General features: G+C 38.0%; 1 protein-coding gene across 2 annotated transcripts; it reads right to left on the bottom strand.

The window, feature by feature from the left end:
* Positions 1-904: 904 nt before the first annotated feature.
* Positions 905-14,630, bottom strand: LOC148364175 (S-adenosylhomocysteine hydrolase-like protein 1). 2 transcript variants are annotated; one of them, XM_088338301.1, is made up of 17 exons: positions 14,141-14,630; positions 8,482-8,593; positions 8,061-8,204; positions 7,063-7,163; positions 6,798-6,900; positions 6,184-6,278; positions 6,015-6,121; positions 5,813-5,929; positions 5,074-5,137; positions 4,809-4,897; positions 4,607-4,677; positions 4,431-4,525; positions 3,236-3,334; positions 3,067-3,135; positions 2,411-2,489; positions 1,966-2,086; positions 905-1,832 (listed from the first exon to the last, which is right to left on the bottom strand). In XM_088338301.1, the coding sequence occupies exons 1-17, from the start codon at positions 14,318-14,320 to the stop codon at positions 1,826-1,828; spliced, it is 1,653 nt and encodes a 550-aa protein (XP_088194427.1). In that variant the 5' UTR covers positions 14,321-14,630; the 3' UTR covers positions 905-1,825. The 2 variants fall into 2 exon arrangements, with proteins under 2 accessions (XP_088194427.1, XP_088194428.1); XM_088338302.1 differs by lacking the exon at positions 905-1,832 and having other exon boundaries at positions 1,962-2,086.
* Between the last annotated feature and the right edge of the window lie 963 nt (positions 14,631-15,593).

The following is a 15,593-nucleotide window of genomic DNA, read 5'->3' on the forward strand; positions in this document are numbered from 1 at the left end:
GTCTGCAGATACAGACTGTTCCAGGTGAGTCACAAGGCACTGTCACCAGGCAATGACCATGGTTACTACACCAAGCTTCCCGACAATGATTTCCTCATAAATAAGATACCTTTGATTCGTTTGCCATTTAAATACCAAGTGCAAAGTTAACGTAGTAGATCTCATTAGGCTATGTTTTTAAGTCATTTTATATTCACACATTCTGTTAAAGATTGCTCAAATTGAATGTCAAATGAATAGGTTTTGACATTTAGGACAGTGTTGAGATGAATGGCATGGTGAAGATCAAATAAAAATTTGAATACTTATAAACACTCATTCCCTTAAAATAATAAAACCACATGGTTATTTACACATAAACAAGTGACGGAAATAGGTACTGTATAATGCGTGCAGAAGGAATCCTCGCAAACTGAAGCAGGTTGAAGGGAAATATGTGAGCAGTGAACACGCACAAGACAAAAAAATCTTCAGATAATTACAAAGTTATTAATAAAGTGACAAACCTTAATAGATTTCTTATCTGAAAATACGCGGCAAAAAAGAAATGATAAATCTAGATACAAGTTATACAGCTCATAGTTACTGTGCGTGTTTTTCTATAATATGTGGTGTTTCGAGAAATGCCACCCAGACGAGCTTTTGGTGGCTGAAAACAGTACAAAGTAAAATTACAGGTTGAGATTTTGCTGAGCATGCGATATTTGACTCAAACAAGAGAATATACCAGTACATCAGGTACAGCTGTATGTTTTCACAGTAAACTAATCCCTCTGATAACATCCTACAATGATAACACATATTTAAGTGTGCCAGGTGGCTCCCAAGGACCATGGAAATGGCCATAGTGATTTCCTAGGAATGCTTTACAGTTGTTAATTTAATAATGCAACGCTGGGAGAAATGATTTGGGTGACGATATTGTGTGTTTATTTTATTTCAGAACTAGCTATGAGGTTTCCAAAAGGTAGGGGATCTCTTCTAAAGACATGTCAGCATTTTGCATCATCTTTATCAATCTACTTATGAAACATATCTTCTCGGATCATTAAGTACCAAATTTAGTTGAACAACATGTAGTGACTGTTCACATAGACTTGCTTTTGCAGAAGCATGGAGTGTTTTCCTCCTACCTAATCATTGGAATGTATTCAGTCAGCAGTGCCATGTATTCCAAGTTGGGATTTTTTTTGCATGCAAAATGACGCTTTATTTCTTACAGCATCTATGGCTCATTTATAAGCACAAGTGCTACAAGAGACTAACTCGAACTAAAACATCCAGAGACAATGATTAGATTGCTAGCCAGATTATATGAATTGAATAATATATCCTAACCAAAATGGTGGTTTGGTCCATACATTTACAGCTCTTTAGAGATAAAATAGAGATAAAGTGGTCATCATTCTCAGACACGAGGTTAATGACCAAATGAGTATCAGTCGTTTTCAGTTTTCAGAGATTTCCTTGCACAAGTTTACACAATTTCACATCCAAAAATACCTTTCTTTTGGTTAAATACACTCAACAGTAACTGTTTTAAATCTAGAAAAGCTTTACCTTCCATTTTTGGCACGTCAGTCTAAAACAATATCAATTGATGATAAATATAACAGAATCTGGTTGATACTGATGCATTATAATTTTACAAACACAATACATTTGTGTATAATTATGGACTATCACAATTATTTCTGTGAAATTAAGTAGATGAGAAATATATAAACATAGAATAAAATGTCTTCATGCCTTGACTACAAAATGGATGATACATCAATAGGTCTTGTGTCTCTGCAGTCATCAACACGTGGTTGTACTGAGGAGGCTAATACCTGTGTACAACATCAAAAAACATTTTTCACAAACCATTCATTAATGCAACTATAAGGCACTAGAACATTAAATAAGTTCCACCCAAAAATATATTTGGTCCTTACAGTTAAGACAGCTTCACAAAGCATTTACCTGTAGTAGTTGGGTTTGAAAGGACCATTCTTATTCAGGCCCAGATATTTTGCCTGGTCATCACTCAGCTCCGTCAGATGGGCATCGAAAGTTGCTAGATGCAGGCTGGCTACGTATTCATCTGGATAACATTTTTATGGAAGTTACAAAGGGTAAAAGGATTTAGAGACTACATCAGCTGGATAAAACATTGATCATGAAGTCGAATTTAAAAAGAAAAATATGATAAGGGTCGCGGTGGTGCTGGAGCCCATCCCAGCTATCTTCGGGCAGAAGGCAGGGGACAGGGAGCAAAGAAGAAGAAGGCCCCCGTGATCCTAGTGAGGATAAGCGGCACAGAAAATGGATGTATGGATCGAGAAAATATGAGATTGTGAGCTTTAAAACTATAAACAGAAAACAGAAAAACAGTTGTAAATCTCAAGATGTACATAATTCTCCTTACCCATTTTCTTAGGAAGCAGGTACACATCTTGCTTGTATCGTCCATCTGGAGCATTATACAACTCTATCAGGGCCAGAGCCTGAGAAAAGGAACGACGGGTGTGTAAATATAATAACAGATTCACAGCGTGAGTCTGTAAATTCATAAAGCAGAAATGTGGAATACATGTGATTTAATAACTCAACAAGTGCAGGCGCTGTCTTTGATATTATTTTTAGTTGACAACTCATCAAAAATCTCTATTTGCCTTCAGTTTCCACCTTCAAATTCATGTTCAACCATCACAGTTCGGTGGATTTGTTTCAGAATTGAATTATATACACTATACGTTCAAACGGAATGTGTATGAGTCATGTTTGAGTTTACTTTGTGTTTGAACTTGTGAGTCAAATGTGGGGTGACAAGCAGAAGGAAAAAATAGGTTTCTCAATAAGGCTTGAGTAAAACAGTAACTGGATATTTTGTCTTGTTTTTTTGGGTGGTGAGTGGAGTCACAGTGCATATGAACTCTTTCACAGTACAAAGGTTGTTCAATGACCACCACTTATACCCATTTCATCATCTATTAGTGTACAAAAGTATTTTCTAATGTTGACTGTTTAACAGTTGAATATACATGCTGGCAGCATTTATTAACTTCATAGGAATATTGTTACCTGGGTGGTAGCGGTGATGGACAGGACAAAAGTGGGAACAGTGGAACAGCTGAGATTTAGAAGGCGGCCCTAAAAAAGCATCAGCATTTGCAGAGTGTATTATCTTTCCGGGAAATACTTTCTCTATAAATAAGAGCAATGAATGTATCTATTGCATATGTCAACTGACTTCAGCTAGCAGGACGACTCTCTTGCCATCAGGCCAAATGACGTGATCGACCTGTGAACGCACCCTCTCCCATGTCAACTCTGGGGTGCGAAGGCTTGCCTGTGGGGAGCATTGTCAGACACATTAGCACATGGCCATGTCTAGAAGAGCTAAAATGATTAGTCGACGTCAACAAAAAACGATTAAAAAATGGTCGAGAATTAATTCCAATGTGTACTATTGTCGCAAAACACAGATTTCAAACAGGCATCTTTCATAATTATAATCTCTGCACAAAGGTGTCTCAGTTTCAAGCAGTATGGTACATAAATGATGGCGTCAACATCAAGTACGAGTGTCAAAATTTAAAGAGTTTGGGAGCATTTTAGCCTGGATATGGCGAATAAAAAGACTACTTGCGAAGTCAGCAAAGGGGACCTTGCGTAAAATGGCAGTATCTCGTTGATGCATGAACATTTAGATAAAGCATGTCGGAACGATGAACCAAACAGAGTATGATTCAAGTACCATTCAAGCAAATATGTTTTGATAATAGCTATTGTGCATTTTATATGCCTATATTTTGCTATAAGAACGAGCTTGAGCAAATTGCCAGGCTGTGCCTGACAAACACATTTTAAATTGAATGAATGCTGTCTGAACAACAAATGTAAGCTGTTAAAAACGACAAAAGTCAGGGTTTAAAAAACGTTTGAAAATCGTTATTTTTGTTTTAGACAGTTGACTACTGAATGTACTTTACAAAAGGCACATATTTATTTTGTTTACTGTTGTACTGCTGCTAATGAGGCTGTTCTTGGTCTACAGGATACAAATATTAACTTGATTCTAATCCATTATTTATTTGTCCGTTCCGTAAATATAGAGAGAGGTTTATTTGTGGATTTACGTTTATTTTGACTAAGCACTGTGCCTAAATGGATATAGATATGGCATTTTTATCTAGTTTTGTACAAATCTGCAGTATGTTTTTTATTGTAACTATTTTTCTTGCGTTTCTTATTAGTTGCCACACAATTATATCAGCTTCGTGCTACATTTGAGAAAGAAATGAATAAGTATCCGATTTTTCGACCAATTGTTTCAATAGTCAGTGACTATATTACTATTAAAATAGTAATTAGTTACAACCCTAGTGTCTAGGGTCTCAAATAAATATTGCCTATTTAGGTATGCTTTGAACATTGGCACTCACCACATCAATCTCTGTATTGGAGTGCCCCATGTTGCACACAATGGCACCATTTTTCATGCGATCCAGTTGGTCTTTAGTCACCACGTTCTTGTTTCCTAGGGAAATGTCCACCAACTGTCAGTGTACAGTCCACACAGCTCCAAGCTTCAGTGAGTGGGGGTGTTGAGTGGAGTTACCGGTGCATGTGATGGTGATATCAACATGGCGGATGACCTCATTCAGCTTGACCACTCTGAATCCATCCATGCTGTTCACACGCAATCCAAAGACAAATGCATTTATGATTAGGCATTACACTGATTGCCGTTTACAGCTTGGCCAAATTTGTAATTCACTTTTCCTATCGAATCTTTAACAATTGTGGGTTTTTTGGCTCACCAAGCTTGCAGGGCACAAATAGGATCAATCTCTGTAATGTAGACAATCGCCCCAAGAGCTTTCAGTGCAGCACAACAACCTTTTCCAACCTTCAAAGACAAAACAGGCATAGGCATGAGACGTTGAAAAACATTTTTCTACAACGTACGTTCCAGAAAAGTGTTAAAAAAACCTCAGTGTTGTCTTTCAATGATTGAAAGTATTTTTTTTTTGTCATATTATTAGTATCACAAATGAAACAGGGATATATAATGACGTATCTCACCTCACCATAGCCACATACAACTGCCTGCTTGCCTCCAAACATGACATCTGTGGTTCTCTTTAAGCTTGAAGACAACAGAGGCAAATAATTAGCACATTGTGCGGAGGTGGGAAACAGCCTGTCAGTGAATCTAAATCAGCTGAGTCAGTATTCTGCTGAACAGTCTAGTTGAACTGGATGTTCCAGACAAAGACTTGAGATATTACCTTGCGAACTAATCCGCTTTCTTGACCGGGATGCAAAATGTCATTTTTTTTTTATTAGCATCTAAATTAATAATGTGTTGGTGTACATAATATAATACTGTAAGATGTAAGTAGTCAGTAACTATGTAAGTAGTTGGTACTGATGAAAACTAACATAAATTTGGATACCCTGCTGTGGATGAGGTCCGATCACTACTGATTAACATTTGAGTTGGACTTGATGATGGAATTTGTGGTTCATGACCAAAGTCTTTTTGGCCGATTATTAATCTGAAGTAAGCAATAAATTGCGAAGCAGCTACATGTAGGACAGTTAAACACAACCGTGGACGTTTTGCAAGAGTGGTTATTTATTTATTGTTGTCCTTGGTGAAAATTAACAGAGCAATTCATGTTTGGATTGCTCACTCGTTGCAGGTTTTCTTTGTGCATGAAATCAGTTGTCTTTGTAGAGCGACCAAATAAACATTCTGTACAAATGTTGAAATTTGACTATCTCGATCAGCCTAAAATAACTCAGATCTTACACTCACCCATCCAAGATAGACTCTCTGCAGCAGTAAAGGTTGTCAAACTTTTGCTTAGTCACAGAATCGTTCACATTCATGGCTGGCACACACAGTTTTCCCGCTTTGGAGAGCTGATACAGCCTGGAAAGTGGAGAAAGTCTGTTGGCATCACATTGGACAATCCTGCGGTGTTTAAAAAATGATGTCTATTTAAATGAGAGATAACCTGTGAACCCCAGTGACGCTTTCTTCTACGATGCCTCGGATCTTTTTAAATACATTTGGGTATTTCTTGTACATCCAGTGGGTGAGATCACCTCCATCGTCCAGGATCTAACAGAAAACATCTTTTCTCCGTTTCTTCATAAGAATTCCAGGTTTAAATTTTATTATACCATGTTAGGCTGCCATCCCTCAGTGTTGACACAGCGATCAATACACCACCAGAAATCATCTTCGGTCTCCCCTTTCCAGGCGAACACGGCCACACCTGAAATACAGTACACCACACAGGTGATATCCATAATGTTACCGTATTATCAAATTGCCACTGATAAGAAAGGTAGTGATCCAAAGGGATTTTGAAATATATTTCGCGTTCCACACTTGTCACTTGCTATATTGAATGTCTTTTGAAACAACACAAACATCAGGCCTTTCACTACACTCCTTGATTCATACATTCCTAGTGTGGCTTGTGATTACTCTGGGTCAAGCCATAAACAAACTAGACAACAAAAGAACTAGAGTAAAACAAATTACATACTTTGGTCACAACTTAGCAACCACCTAACAATCTTTAATGTTTTGTTAAGATGTGCAGTTCCCATCATAGGATCTTAACAAAATGATTCTTTTTTTTTAATTTAAAAAATGGTTTGGATGTCCAGAAATGAAAAAAAAAACATTTCATCAACAAAGTAATAATGTGGGACAGCAGCTTTTTGTAATGCATCCAAGCCAGAGTATTAATGGGGCCAAGTCAGATTTAATCTGCTTTCGTTTTTACCTATCTCGGACAGAGCAGCAGCCACTTCATTTTGTGTCGAGTAAATGTTGCAGGCGGTCCAGCGACACTGGGCCCCAAGAGCCACCAGAGTCTCAATAAGAACCTAAAAACACATATGAATGCATAAATCTAGGTAGAATGACTCTTTTATCCAGTGAACTATAGCAAAAAAAATGAATAGGACCAGTGAGATTAATACAAGCAGGATTTCCATTTTGATTAGTAGTGAAATCAATTGAACATTGAAAGAGGAGAAATATCTTACTGCGGTCTGTGCAGTGATGTGAGTGCAGCCAACAATTTTGGCACCTGCCAATGGCTTTTCACTCTGCGCTCTTTTCCTGAGAGCAATCAGTGCTGACATGTCTGAGAACATAATGTTGTAAGAGGTGAGCCAGAGACAGAAAACAGTTTTGTAGGATGATGCACTTACAGTAAGTGCTAATTTTACAAACAGCGAGGCTGGACTCTGAAAAAAACTGGCATCTCTCCATCCAATGATATCAAATGCAGGATTGTGGTTGTTATCTTAAGCTACTGTAAAAAAAAACTCTCCCCTTTGTGGTGAGACATCTATACCAGGCGTTCTGAAACTTTGGGTCGAGGAAACGCATAGAACTATTTTCAATTACTATATGGTCATAGTCCTAATACCAATGAAACATAAATATAATAATGCCCCCAAAACACATATAAAGTAAAAATATATTTTTCTTATCCGAAATCACTAGTAAATGGGTCCAGCTTTACAACACAAACAGTTCTGACTGGTCAGTTTATTGATTCAGACATTATTTATATAGTATTTCCTGACTACAAGTAAAAATAGTGACTGAGTGAAGATAGCACGGACAACAACATAAGTTATTTTCATGTTGTGTTCCGTACGACAGCGTAAAATTCAGTAGAAGCCAGTCACAGACTGAGCAAACTTAAACCATATTGAAGACATGGATCTGTTTACATTTTGTACATCAGTGATTAATAGAGATTTGAAAAACTTTTGAAAAAAAATATTTGCTTCTAAGCCGCAAAATATTTCCCCCTGACCAAACTCTATGGCAGTTTAAAAAATATCAAGGAAGATAGAATTATTGTGTGAGTAATGTCAGATTTCTGTGATGTCACAATAATAGCAATATTCACTTGGCCCATAACAAAGGAAGCAGATGAGTAAACCAGAGTATTTCCAGTATTTTAATTTGGATATATTATCTAAAGTTCCAAAAAACGGCATTAAAGCATGTGTCTCAAGTGTTCTACCTTGTTCAGCAATCTCAATTTCACGTCTCCCAAACTCAGCTTGTTTTATGTTCTTGACGCAGAAGTCGCTGCTGCCCTTGGAGTTGACCTGTGTTTTGTCCCTCGGTGAAGTTTCATCATCTGAGCTGTCCGTATAGGAAGCAGCTGGGCAGTACAACAGAAAAATTAAAAAGAGGAGAAACGCCATTGAGTTAAAAGAAATTGACGGTTTGCTGAATGATATTCTAACAAAAGAACATTGCTGTTCTTTTTCCCTCTGATCATTATTAAATAATCAAATCGTTAAGTTAATACAAGTTATGGGGTTTTCTGTTGAACTACACCTGGATGGAGTTTGCTGAATGATTTTCTAACAAAAGAACATTGCTGTTTGGTGCAAGACTAAAATTAGATGACTGTGAAGACTGGCATGGCTTCTTACCTGAGCTGTAACTATCGGTGGATGACTGAGAAATAGAGCGGGACAGGGAGCGGCGGCCTGCCTTGGTGGGGAACCGGCTGAACTCCTGCTTATCCTCCACAAACTGTATTTGCTGATAGGTCATAATACAAAACAATACATGAAGAAAAATTGTATCTCTACACAAATCTCATTGTTTAAGGAATCTGTGATTGAAAGGTCTATGCTAAGGTTCACCTTTCCAGCGAGTGTCTATGCAGTATTGCAAACGTAATGATATATTACTTCTCTGAACTCAGAAGAGGCTTCACACCATGAAGCAACATTCTAGGCATGAGTATAAGATTTCATGTGACCAATAAAGTGGGGATTGAGGGAGATGCCTCTTACAGACATTGGATTTCATCTCTGAAGTTGAGCCAGTTACTCTGCCTTGATCCATCTCTAGTTACAGGGCACTACTGCTAAAGTATTTTCATACCAGTGTAGATAGCGTACATACAACATACATCTCTGGTAAAAAGGCACTACCGTTAAATTCTCTTCATGCCATTGTCGATAATATGTTTTATTGATTCACCTCTAGCTACCAGACAGTAAAGTACCTTCAAACCAGGAAAAATAAACTGTAGCAAAGAACAATGGGAAGCGTTTTTAAAAGTGGTGGGTCGTGAGTGCCTGCAAGGCCTTCTCTGCTTGCAATTAAAATATCTGAATCAGGAAATGTTAATTATATTTTGTCCATCAATACTTATTAAATTATTCCAAATTGTCTGTCAGCTTCTTTTAATTGCTTTCCCCCGGGTTGCGCTGCATCCAGATGTGTTTTCATGTTTAAGCATTTAATCAATCACATTTCAGCCATTACTTTTTGCGAGGCTCAGAAATCTGCCCGGAGGCCCTCAGAAAAAGATCTGCTGGCCCTCATGAAGCCTAACAAGTAACAAGTGGTTTAGTGAATCAGATTTCGCGTTGGCGACATTCAGGCCTTCTTGCAGGCCTTAGGAAACGTCATTGCGGGGGTGATTATAAACCAAAGCGATCACGCAAACAGCTGTTTAACAAGGAAATACACTGTTGTGTTGATTTAATAGCGGAAGGTTGAACAACTCCATAGCGAGGAAAGAAGGTTTAGTTATAATTCCTTTTTTTATTCATTAATTTACCTTATATTCTCTTGTACAGTTCATAATTTTTAAAAAAAAATACAAAAATTGACTCTCACAGTTTACTTTGATGATACATGCCATGAGGCTCTTTAACTCCACCCGGCAGAGTAAAGGCCCACATTAAACCACACCACCTACATTGGATATTACCGAATCTTACTGCAATATGTATTCTGTGTAGCACTATTTAGTTACTTTATATAACACGCTACAGTGGGCATTTGCACGTCACACTGGGTATTTGCATATTGTATTCTTTTGGCTTTATTATTGTACTGTTCTCAGCTCAGGGATGCTGCTGGAAATGTGAATTTCCCTTCAGGGATGAATAAAGTATCTATCTATCTATCTATCTACAAAACAAACCGGGGCTGCCATCTTTTCATATTTGCCTTACATTGATGCATCTAATAAAACTTTTTACAACTCCAAAAATAAGATTGATTCCTTTTTTGGCATGGCACTGCACAAACTACTATTTTTGCAACAATTTTTAAAAACTGGACTGGTTTTATCTACCCTTATTTTGACTTAGTTCTGTGGCAGACACGCTGTCTCCTTGGCGACCGACCTTGTATAAGTCACAATAAAACCTTAGTGAGAAAAGTCAAAAATCTGAAAAGTCCCAAGTTTCATCATATGGCAGGGTTACCTAAGCGTATCTCTGAGGGTACGGGAGATTTAAAATATACCCCAAAAAAAATCATTTGTACCGAAATAATGTCATTGTCTCAGGAAACTATACGCACATAAAATACAATAAATCACAGAAAGCCATTCATTTTAAAATTTAAGTTAATAATAACAATCATTACAATAATAATAGTAATAGGCAAAAAAATATGTTTCCATTAGCAGACAATATTGACTTTTTTGTATTATTGTTGTTTTAAAAATGAATAAATGAAAAGATAAAATACAGAACACATTTTACTGATGCTACTCCTTTCATGAATATTTGTTTCTTATTTTAACGAAAATAATTCTTAATATAAATTGTATAATGAAGAGAAGTATTCTCATTGAGATAAAATACCTGTCAACTGTACAAGAACCTTTATACCAAACTGTAATATCTGACCACTATATGTCGGTGTATGGTGTAATGCAACCAAAAACATGTCCTACAAAGCAAAAGGAAGAATAGAAACTAAGGAGATTGGACAGCAAGCGTTGGAGGCAAAAATAGAAAAGTGGAAACTGCTGACAAGATATTGGGTACAGTGCCTTACACAAAACATTAAAACTGATAAGTAAACTTAACTAAAGATTTTGTGAAGACTGTCAGAAGGAAGAATCAGTAGAGCATGTAATTATAGAATGCAGAAGGTATGAAAAACAGAGCGAGAGGATAGAAAGGGGCTGCTAAAAGAAAGAATAAAAAGGATTGTTTGACTTGAATAAGAGGCCTCAACAAAGGACAAGGCGTACGGAACTTTCTCATAGAATTTGAAGAGTGGATCAAAGACAAGAATCCGTAATGATAGGGGGCGGTAATGAACCAAAGTGGTGGATGCCAACCGCCATAAAATTCAAAAAGAAAAAAACACTAAGGAGACTCAAAGTGACCGAACCGCACCATTGTTTTTTCATTTTCTCACCCAGACTTTCGCTAGGTTTTTGGGGGTACCCTTAGCAGCAAGATGGCTGATAATCATATCCATTCCCTCTAAGTGAGCCTCAGATTATAATCAAATAAATACAAATTTCTCGCCCTACTTGTATTGGAGAAATGCACGTTTATATAATAGTTTATGTAATTGAATAAACGGCTGCCCCAACAGGTAGGTTATATAGGTTATATATATAATTTGCCAATCAATTAATATACCAAAGCCATATCCCCTAGTAAAAGGAGGCTAGAGTCAAGAACACATTCACATTCACCAAACATTCAGTCCCCTTCGCTCTTCCCAACCTGACACCGAACATTATGCCCACAGCACAAGGGATGAGTTGCTGTGCCATCCAACCCTTCATTAGCAGAGAGGCCTGGCAGCATACACTGGTTTACCCCCTCTGCATCATATGCTTAGATATCAGTCATTCTTAACCATCCCTGATTACGTTGGCTCATAATTATTTTGATACGTATTATTTATTCAATATTTAAGCGTTAAAGCTAAAGGTTTGTTAAATTCTCCTTAGCGCTATCTTTGTTATAAGAAACTGGGAGCATCACAGGAAAAAAAACATTCTTCTCTTATGCCTCTAATGGTAATTAATAAAATCAATATTGATTTCAACTGATGGAAGTTTTTTTTTTTTTTTTACCACTAAGAGGTCCTAAATCGTACATAATGTTATTTTAATCAAAAGTATTCCACTCGTTAATATTACGTGATTGAAAAAATATTGCTCAAGGGGAATTCTACTTACTTTTGGGTAAGATGGACAATTCTACTACAGTGGAACCTCGGTTTTTGAGCGCCTCTCAGTTCGGACAAATCGGTGTTGGACCAAAAATTTCGAGAAATTCTTGCTTCACTGCTCGGTCAAAAAACCGGAGTTCGAACGCCGGTACGCTAGGGTGCGATGCTGAGCGGCGTACGGGTGTTTTACCCCCTAATTATGCCTCCGAAGAAGGACGGTGCAAACAGGACAGGTGAAAAAAGACAAGTTGTATGAAAGAGGTGTACGAATTTCCGATCTTGCTAGTGAATACAGCATGGCTAAATCTACTATCAGTACGATAGTAAAGAATAAGGAGGCTGTGAACTCGAGTGATGCGGCTAAGGAAGTTAGCGCTATAAGCAAGCAACTGCTGCAAGTTTTGGAAGAGGTTGAAAAACTTTTGATGATTTTTCTCTCCCCACCGTCCACCACAAAGGTAAGAAATCCTATTCATAATCCTTTTTTTATTTTTACAAGTTCATGTTAGCGTAATCTTTCGTACGGAAGATTACGCTAACGCGAACGTACGATTAGCCTGGGTTAGCTTCATGTTTACGTTCATGGTAAACATTCAGGGTGTTGGAACGGATTGAAACGATTTTACATTACTTTAATGGGAAAAACTATTTCGGTGATCGAACAAATCGGTTTTCGAACAGGGTTCTGGAACGGATTATGGTCGAGAACTGAGGTTCCACTGTACTACTAATACTACTATGACACAATATAATACCAAAACTACCAAGATACTTCTAGCATTATGTTAGCTGTAAAAAAAAACTTTAACTAGGGAGCATTATAAACATAAAAACTTTTGTCTGTTAAGCCTTTATTGGTTATTATTCAAAATCACAATTACTTTCTTATTGATTGATTTCATTTTTACAACTGGGAGGCATAAATAATACACATTGTCCCTTTAATAAAAAGTCTTCCATTGGTAAGAAAATAATTACTTGGTTGACTTAATACTGCTCAAGGGGAATTCTACTCGCAGCACGCCGACGCAGTGGTTAGCACGGGTGCGGCAAACTAATGAGGTCATGAGATCGAACCTTCCTGTGTGGAGTTTGCATGTTCTCCCCGTGTTTGCGTAGGTTTCCTCCGGGCACTCCGGTTTCCTCCCGTATTCCAAAAAACATGCTTGTCAGGTTGATTGGCCGATCCAAATTGTCCCTAGGTGTGAATGAGCAAACAAGTTGTCTGTCTCTTTGTGCCCTGCAACTGGCTAGCAACCAGTTCAGGGTGTCCCCTGCCCACTGCCCGAAGATAGCTGGGATGGGCTCCAGCACCCCCGCGACCCTACTGCGGATAAGCGGTGCAGAAAATGGATGGATGGGAATTCTACTCATTTTGTGGATAAGAGACACAATACTAATACTACTGCTGTTTCTTTTTAGTTGTAAGAAGCTTTAACTAGGGAATAGCACAAACCTAAACACGTTTGTCTCTTATGACTTTAATAGTTATGATTTAAATCAATAACTCAGCCGCCCCGGGGGCCTTTTTTTTTATATCTTATTTTTAATGTTATTGTTTGTTAGTACAACATCCACTGCAGCCTGGTCATCCTGGAAGGGGGATTACCTCATGTACGGTCCTTTCTAAAAGTTTCTTCATTTTCCTCATGTTTGAGCTTTTCCTTGCCCTCATGTTGGTTTTAGATCAGGAGACTGTGTCATAATAGTCTGTAGTTTGCAATAATCTGCGGTCTGTGCAGCCCTTTAAGACTCCTTTTGATTAAGGGCATCACAAATAAACATGACTTGACTTTTCAAATGAGTCAGGTTTTTTTTTACAACTAGGTGGCGCTAGAGAATACAAAATGTCCCTCTATAAAAAGTAATACACTGGTAAATCATTATTAATTGTTGTTCAAGAGGAATCCTACTCACTTTGTGATATGAGACCCAATACTACTATGACACAATACAAAACCGAAATAACAAGATATTCCTGTAGGAAAAAACGCAGATTTGATGTTGAAAAAAACAGCATGAGCTAGTTCAACTAGCCTAGTTGTAAGTCTTATTTCAAAAGACAGTAATCCAGTAGAAATAATTTAGCTGAGTTTTAACGATTGTTTCCTTAAATCGATTGCAAATTGGCGTCTTTACCTTTTTAACCGGCTTGTGTGTGGGCACAGCACTGAAGGCGGACGACGGCTCTTCCATGTTCATTTCGGTGTTCTTGCTAACCGTCATAACAGAGTATTTCTCGGCCACGTTTTCGCTCTCTTTTGCTTCTTTGCTCGCCTGCTTCACCTCCAGCTTCACCTCTGTAGTCGGTTCGGACATTGTCAAGCGGTTACCGGGAGGAAGACGAAAGCTTTCGGTAGACGTCGTGCGGCTTTATTAAGTCCCTTCGTCTTCTCTGCTTGACAACGTCAAAAGCAAATGGTCGCGATGTCCTGGGAAATTCTGGCGAGGCAGGCGGCACAAAAGGTGATCTTTTTAAGTGTTGCAAAGTAAAAACAGAAGAATTAATGACACTATGTGATTTCTGACGACGTTAGTGTCGCCGTTATGATGTTAGCCTAAGCGAGATCGTGTTGTTCCTCGGACAGGCTCCAACAGTCACCTGCTGCCCCGGCTGAGAGAGTTTGTGGGTGGGGCTTACGAGCCGAGGGGGTGGGTCCCTTGTCAAGATGCGTTCAATAGAATAGGAAAAGTGCGAAATCATAAAACATCTTTGTAAACTATCCATTCATCCATTATCTGCACCGCTTATCCCCAGTAGGGTCGCAGGGGCGCTGGAGCCCATCACAGCTAACTTCAATCAAGTCTTAAACCGAAAGGGACCCAATGTAGTTCAGCAAAATCAGGGTACTGTGATCAAACTCTCTTGTCTTCGTTAAAAGCCTCAGTGCAGCAGTTCTAATACTACTGTTTTAGTGACGTAAGCCTTGGAAAATATCTTTTTTCAGCTGAGTACATGTAATCAGCGTCAACCTTTAGCTTGTATATATAATATTATGATTGTTACAAAAACAACAAAAATAATAACAGCGATGATATATAAAAATCATAACCTGCTTCATGGGCATAACCAGACAAGCACCCCCAAAATTTAACCCAAGCGCCCCTGAAAATTATAGCATCTTAAAAAAACTATTTTTTAATAAAGTGTAGGATAGACCTAAATATACTGAAAAAAGCTTGCCGAAATATAAAAAAGTAGAACACACCAAAAAATGTGAACAACACAGCGTCAGAATTACTCCATTGCCTTGAAATGGTTCAGTCCATTTGATTCCTAGCATCACTTTCGCCCCCCTCTTTGCCTCACTGAGATAAAAGAATGGATATCACTCAACTTCTTGCGCTTTAACTCAGAAAAGGCCGAAATGTTAGTTATTGGTCCATCTAAATGTCATGACTTATTCTCAAAAAATGCTCTGAACATTGACAAATGTTAAATCACCCAGAGTGACTCAGTCAAAATGTAGGTGTCATATTTGACCCCGATCTGTCCTTTCAAACACACGTGAAGAATATTACTAGAAGAGCTTTTTTACATCTTCGCAACGTTGCTAAAATTCGCCCTATGCTGTCTCAGTCAGACGCGGAG

This window comes from Urocampus carinirostris, chromosome 6 (genome assembly GCF_059441175.1).
Source record: "Urocampus carinirostris isolate Australia breed hairy pipefish chromosome 6, RoL_Ucar_1.0, whole genome shotgun sequence".
Taxonomy (NCBI): Eukaryota; Metazoa; Chordata; class Actinopteri; order Syngnathiformes; family Syngnathidae; genus Urocampus; species Urocampus carinirostris.

What these genes read in the sequence shown, in the direction of transcription:
- LOC148364175 (XM_088338301.1), bottom strand. Translation starts at nt 14,320, where the DNA reads ATGTCCGAACCGACTACAGAGGTGAAGCTGGAGGTGAAGCAGGCGAGC. An exon ending in CCAATACAGAGATTGATGTG is followed by an intron (nt 3,335 to 4,430) that starts GTGAGTGCCAAT and finishes TGCTCCCCACAG; the next exon opens with GCAAGCCTTCGCACCCCAGA. An exon ending in CCTGCTTCCTAAGAAAATGG is followed by an intron (nt 2,087 to 2,410) that starts GTAAGGAGAATT and finishes AATGTTATCCAG; the next exon opens with ATGAATACGTAGCCAGCCTG.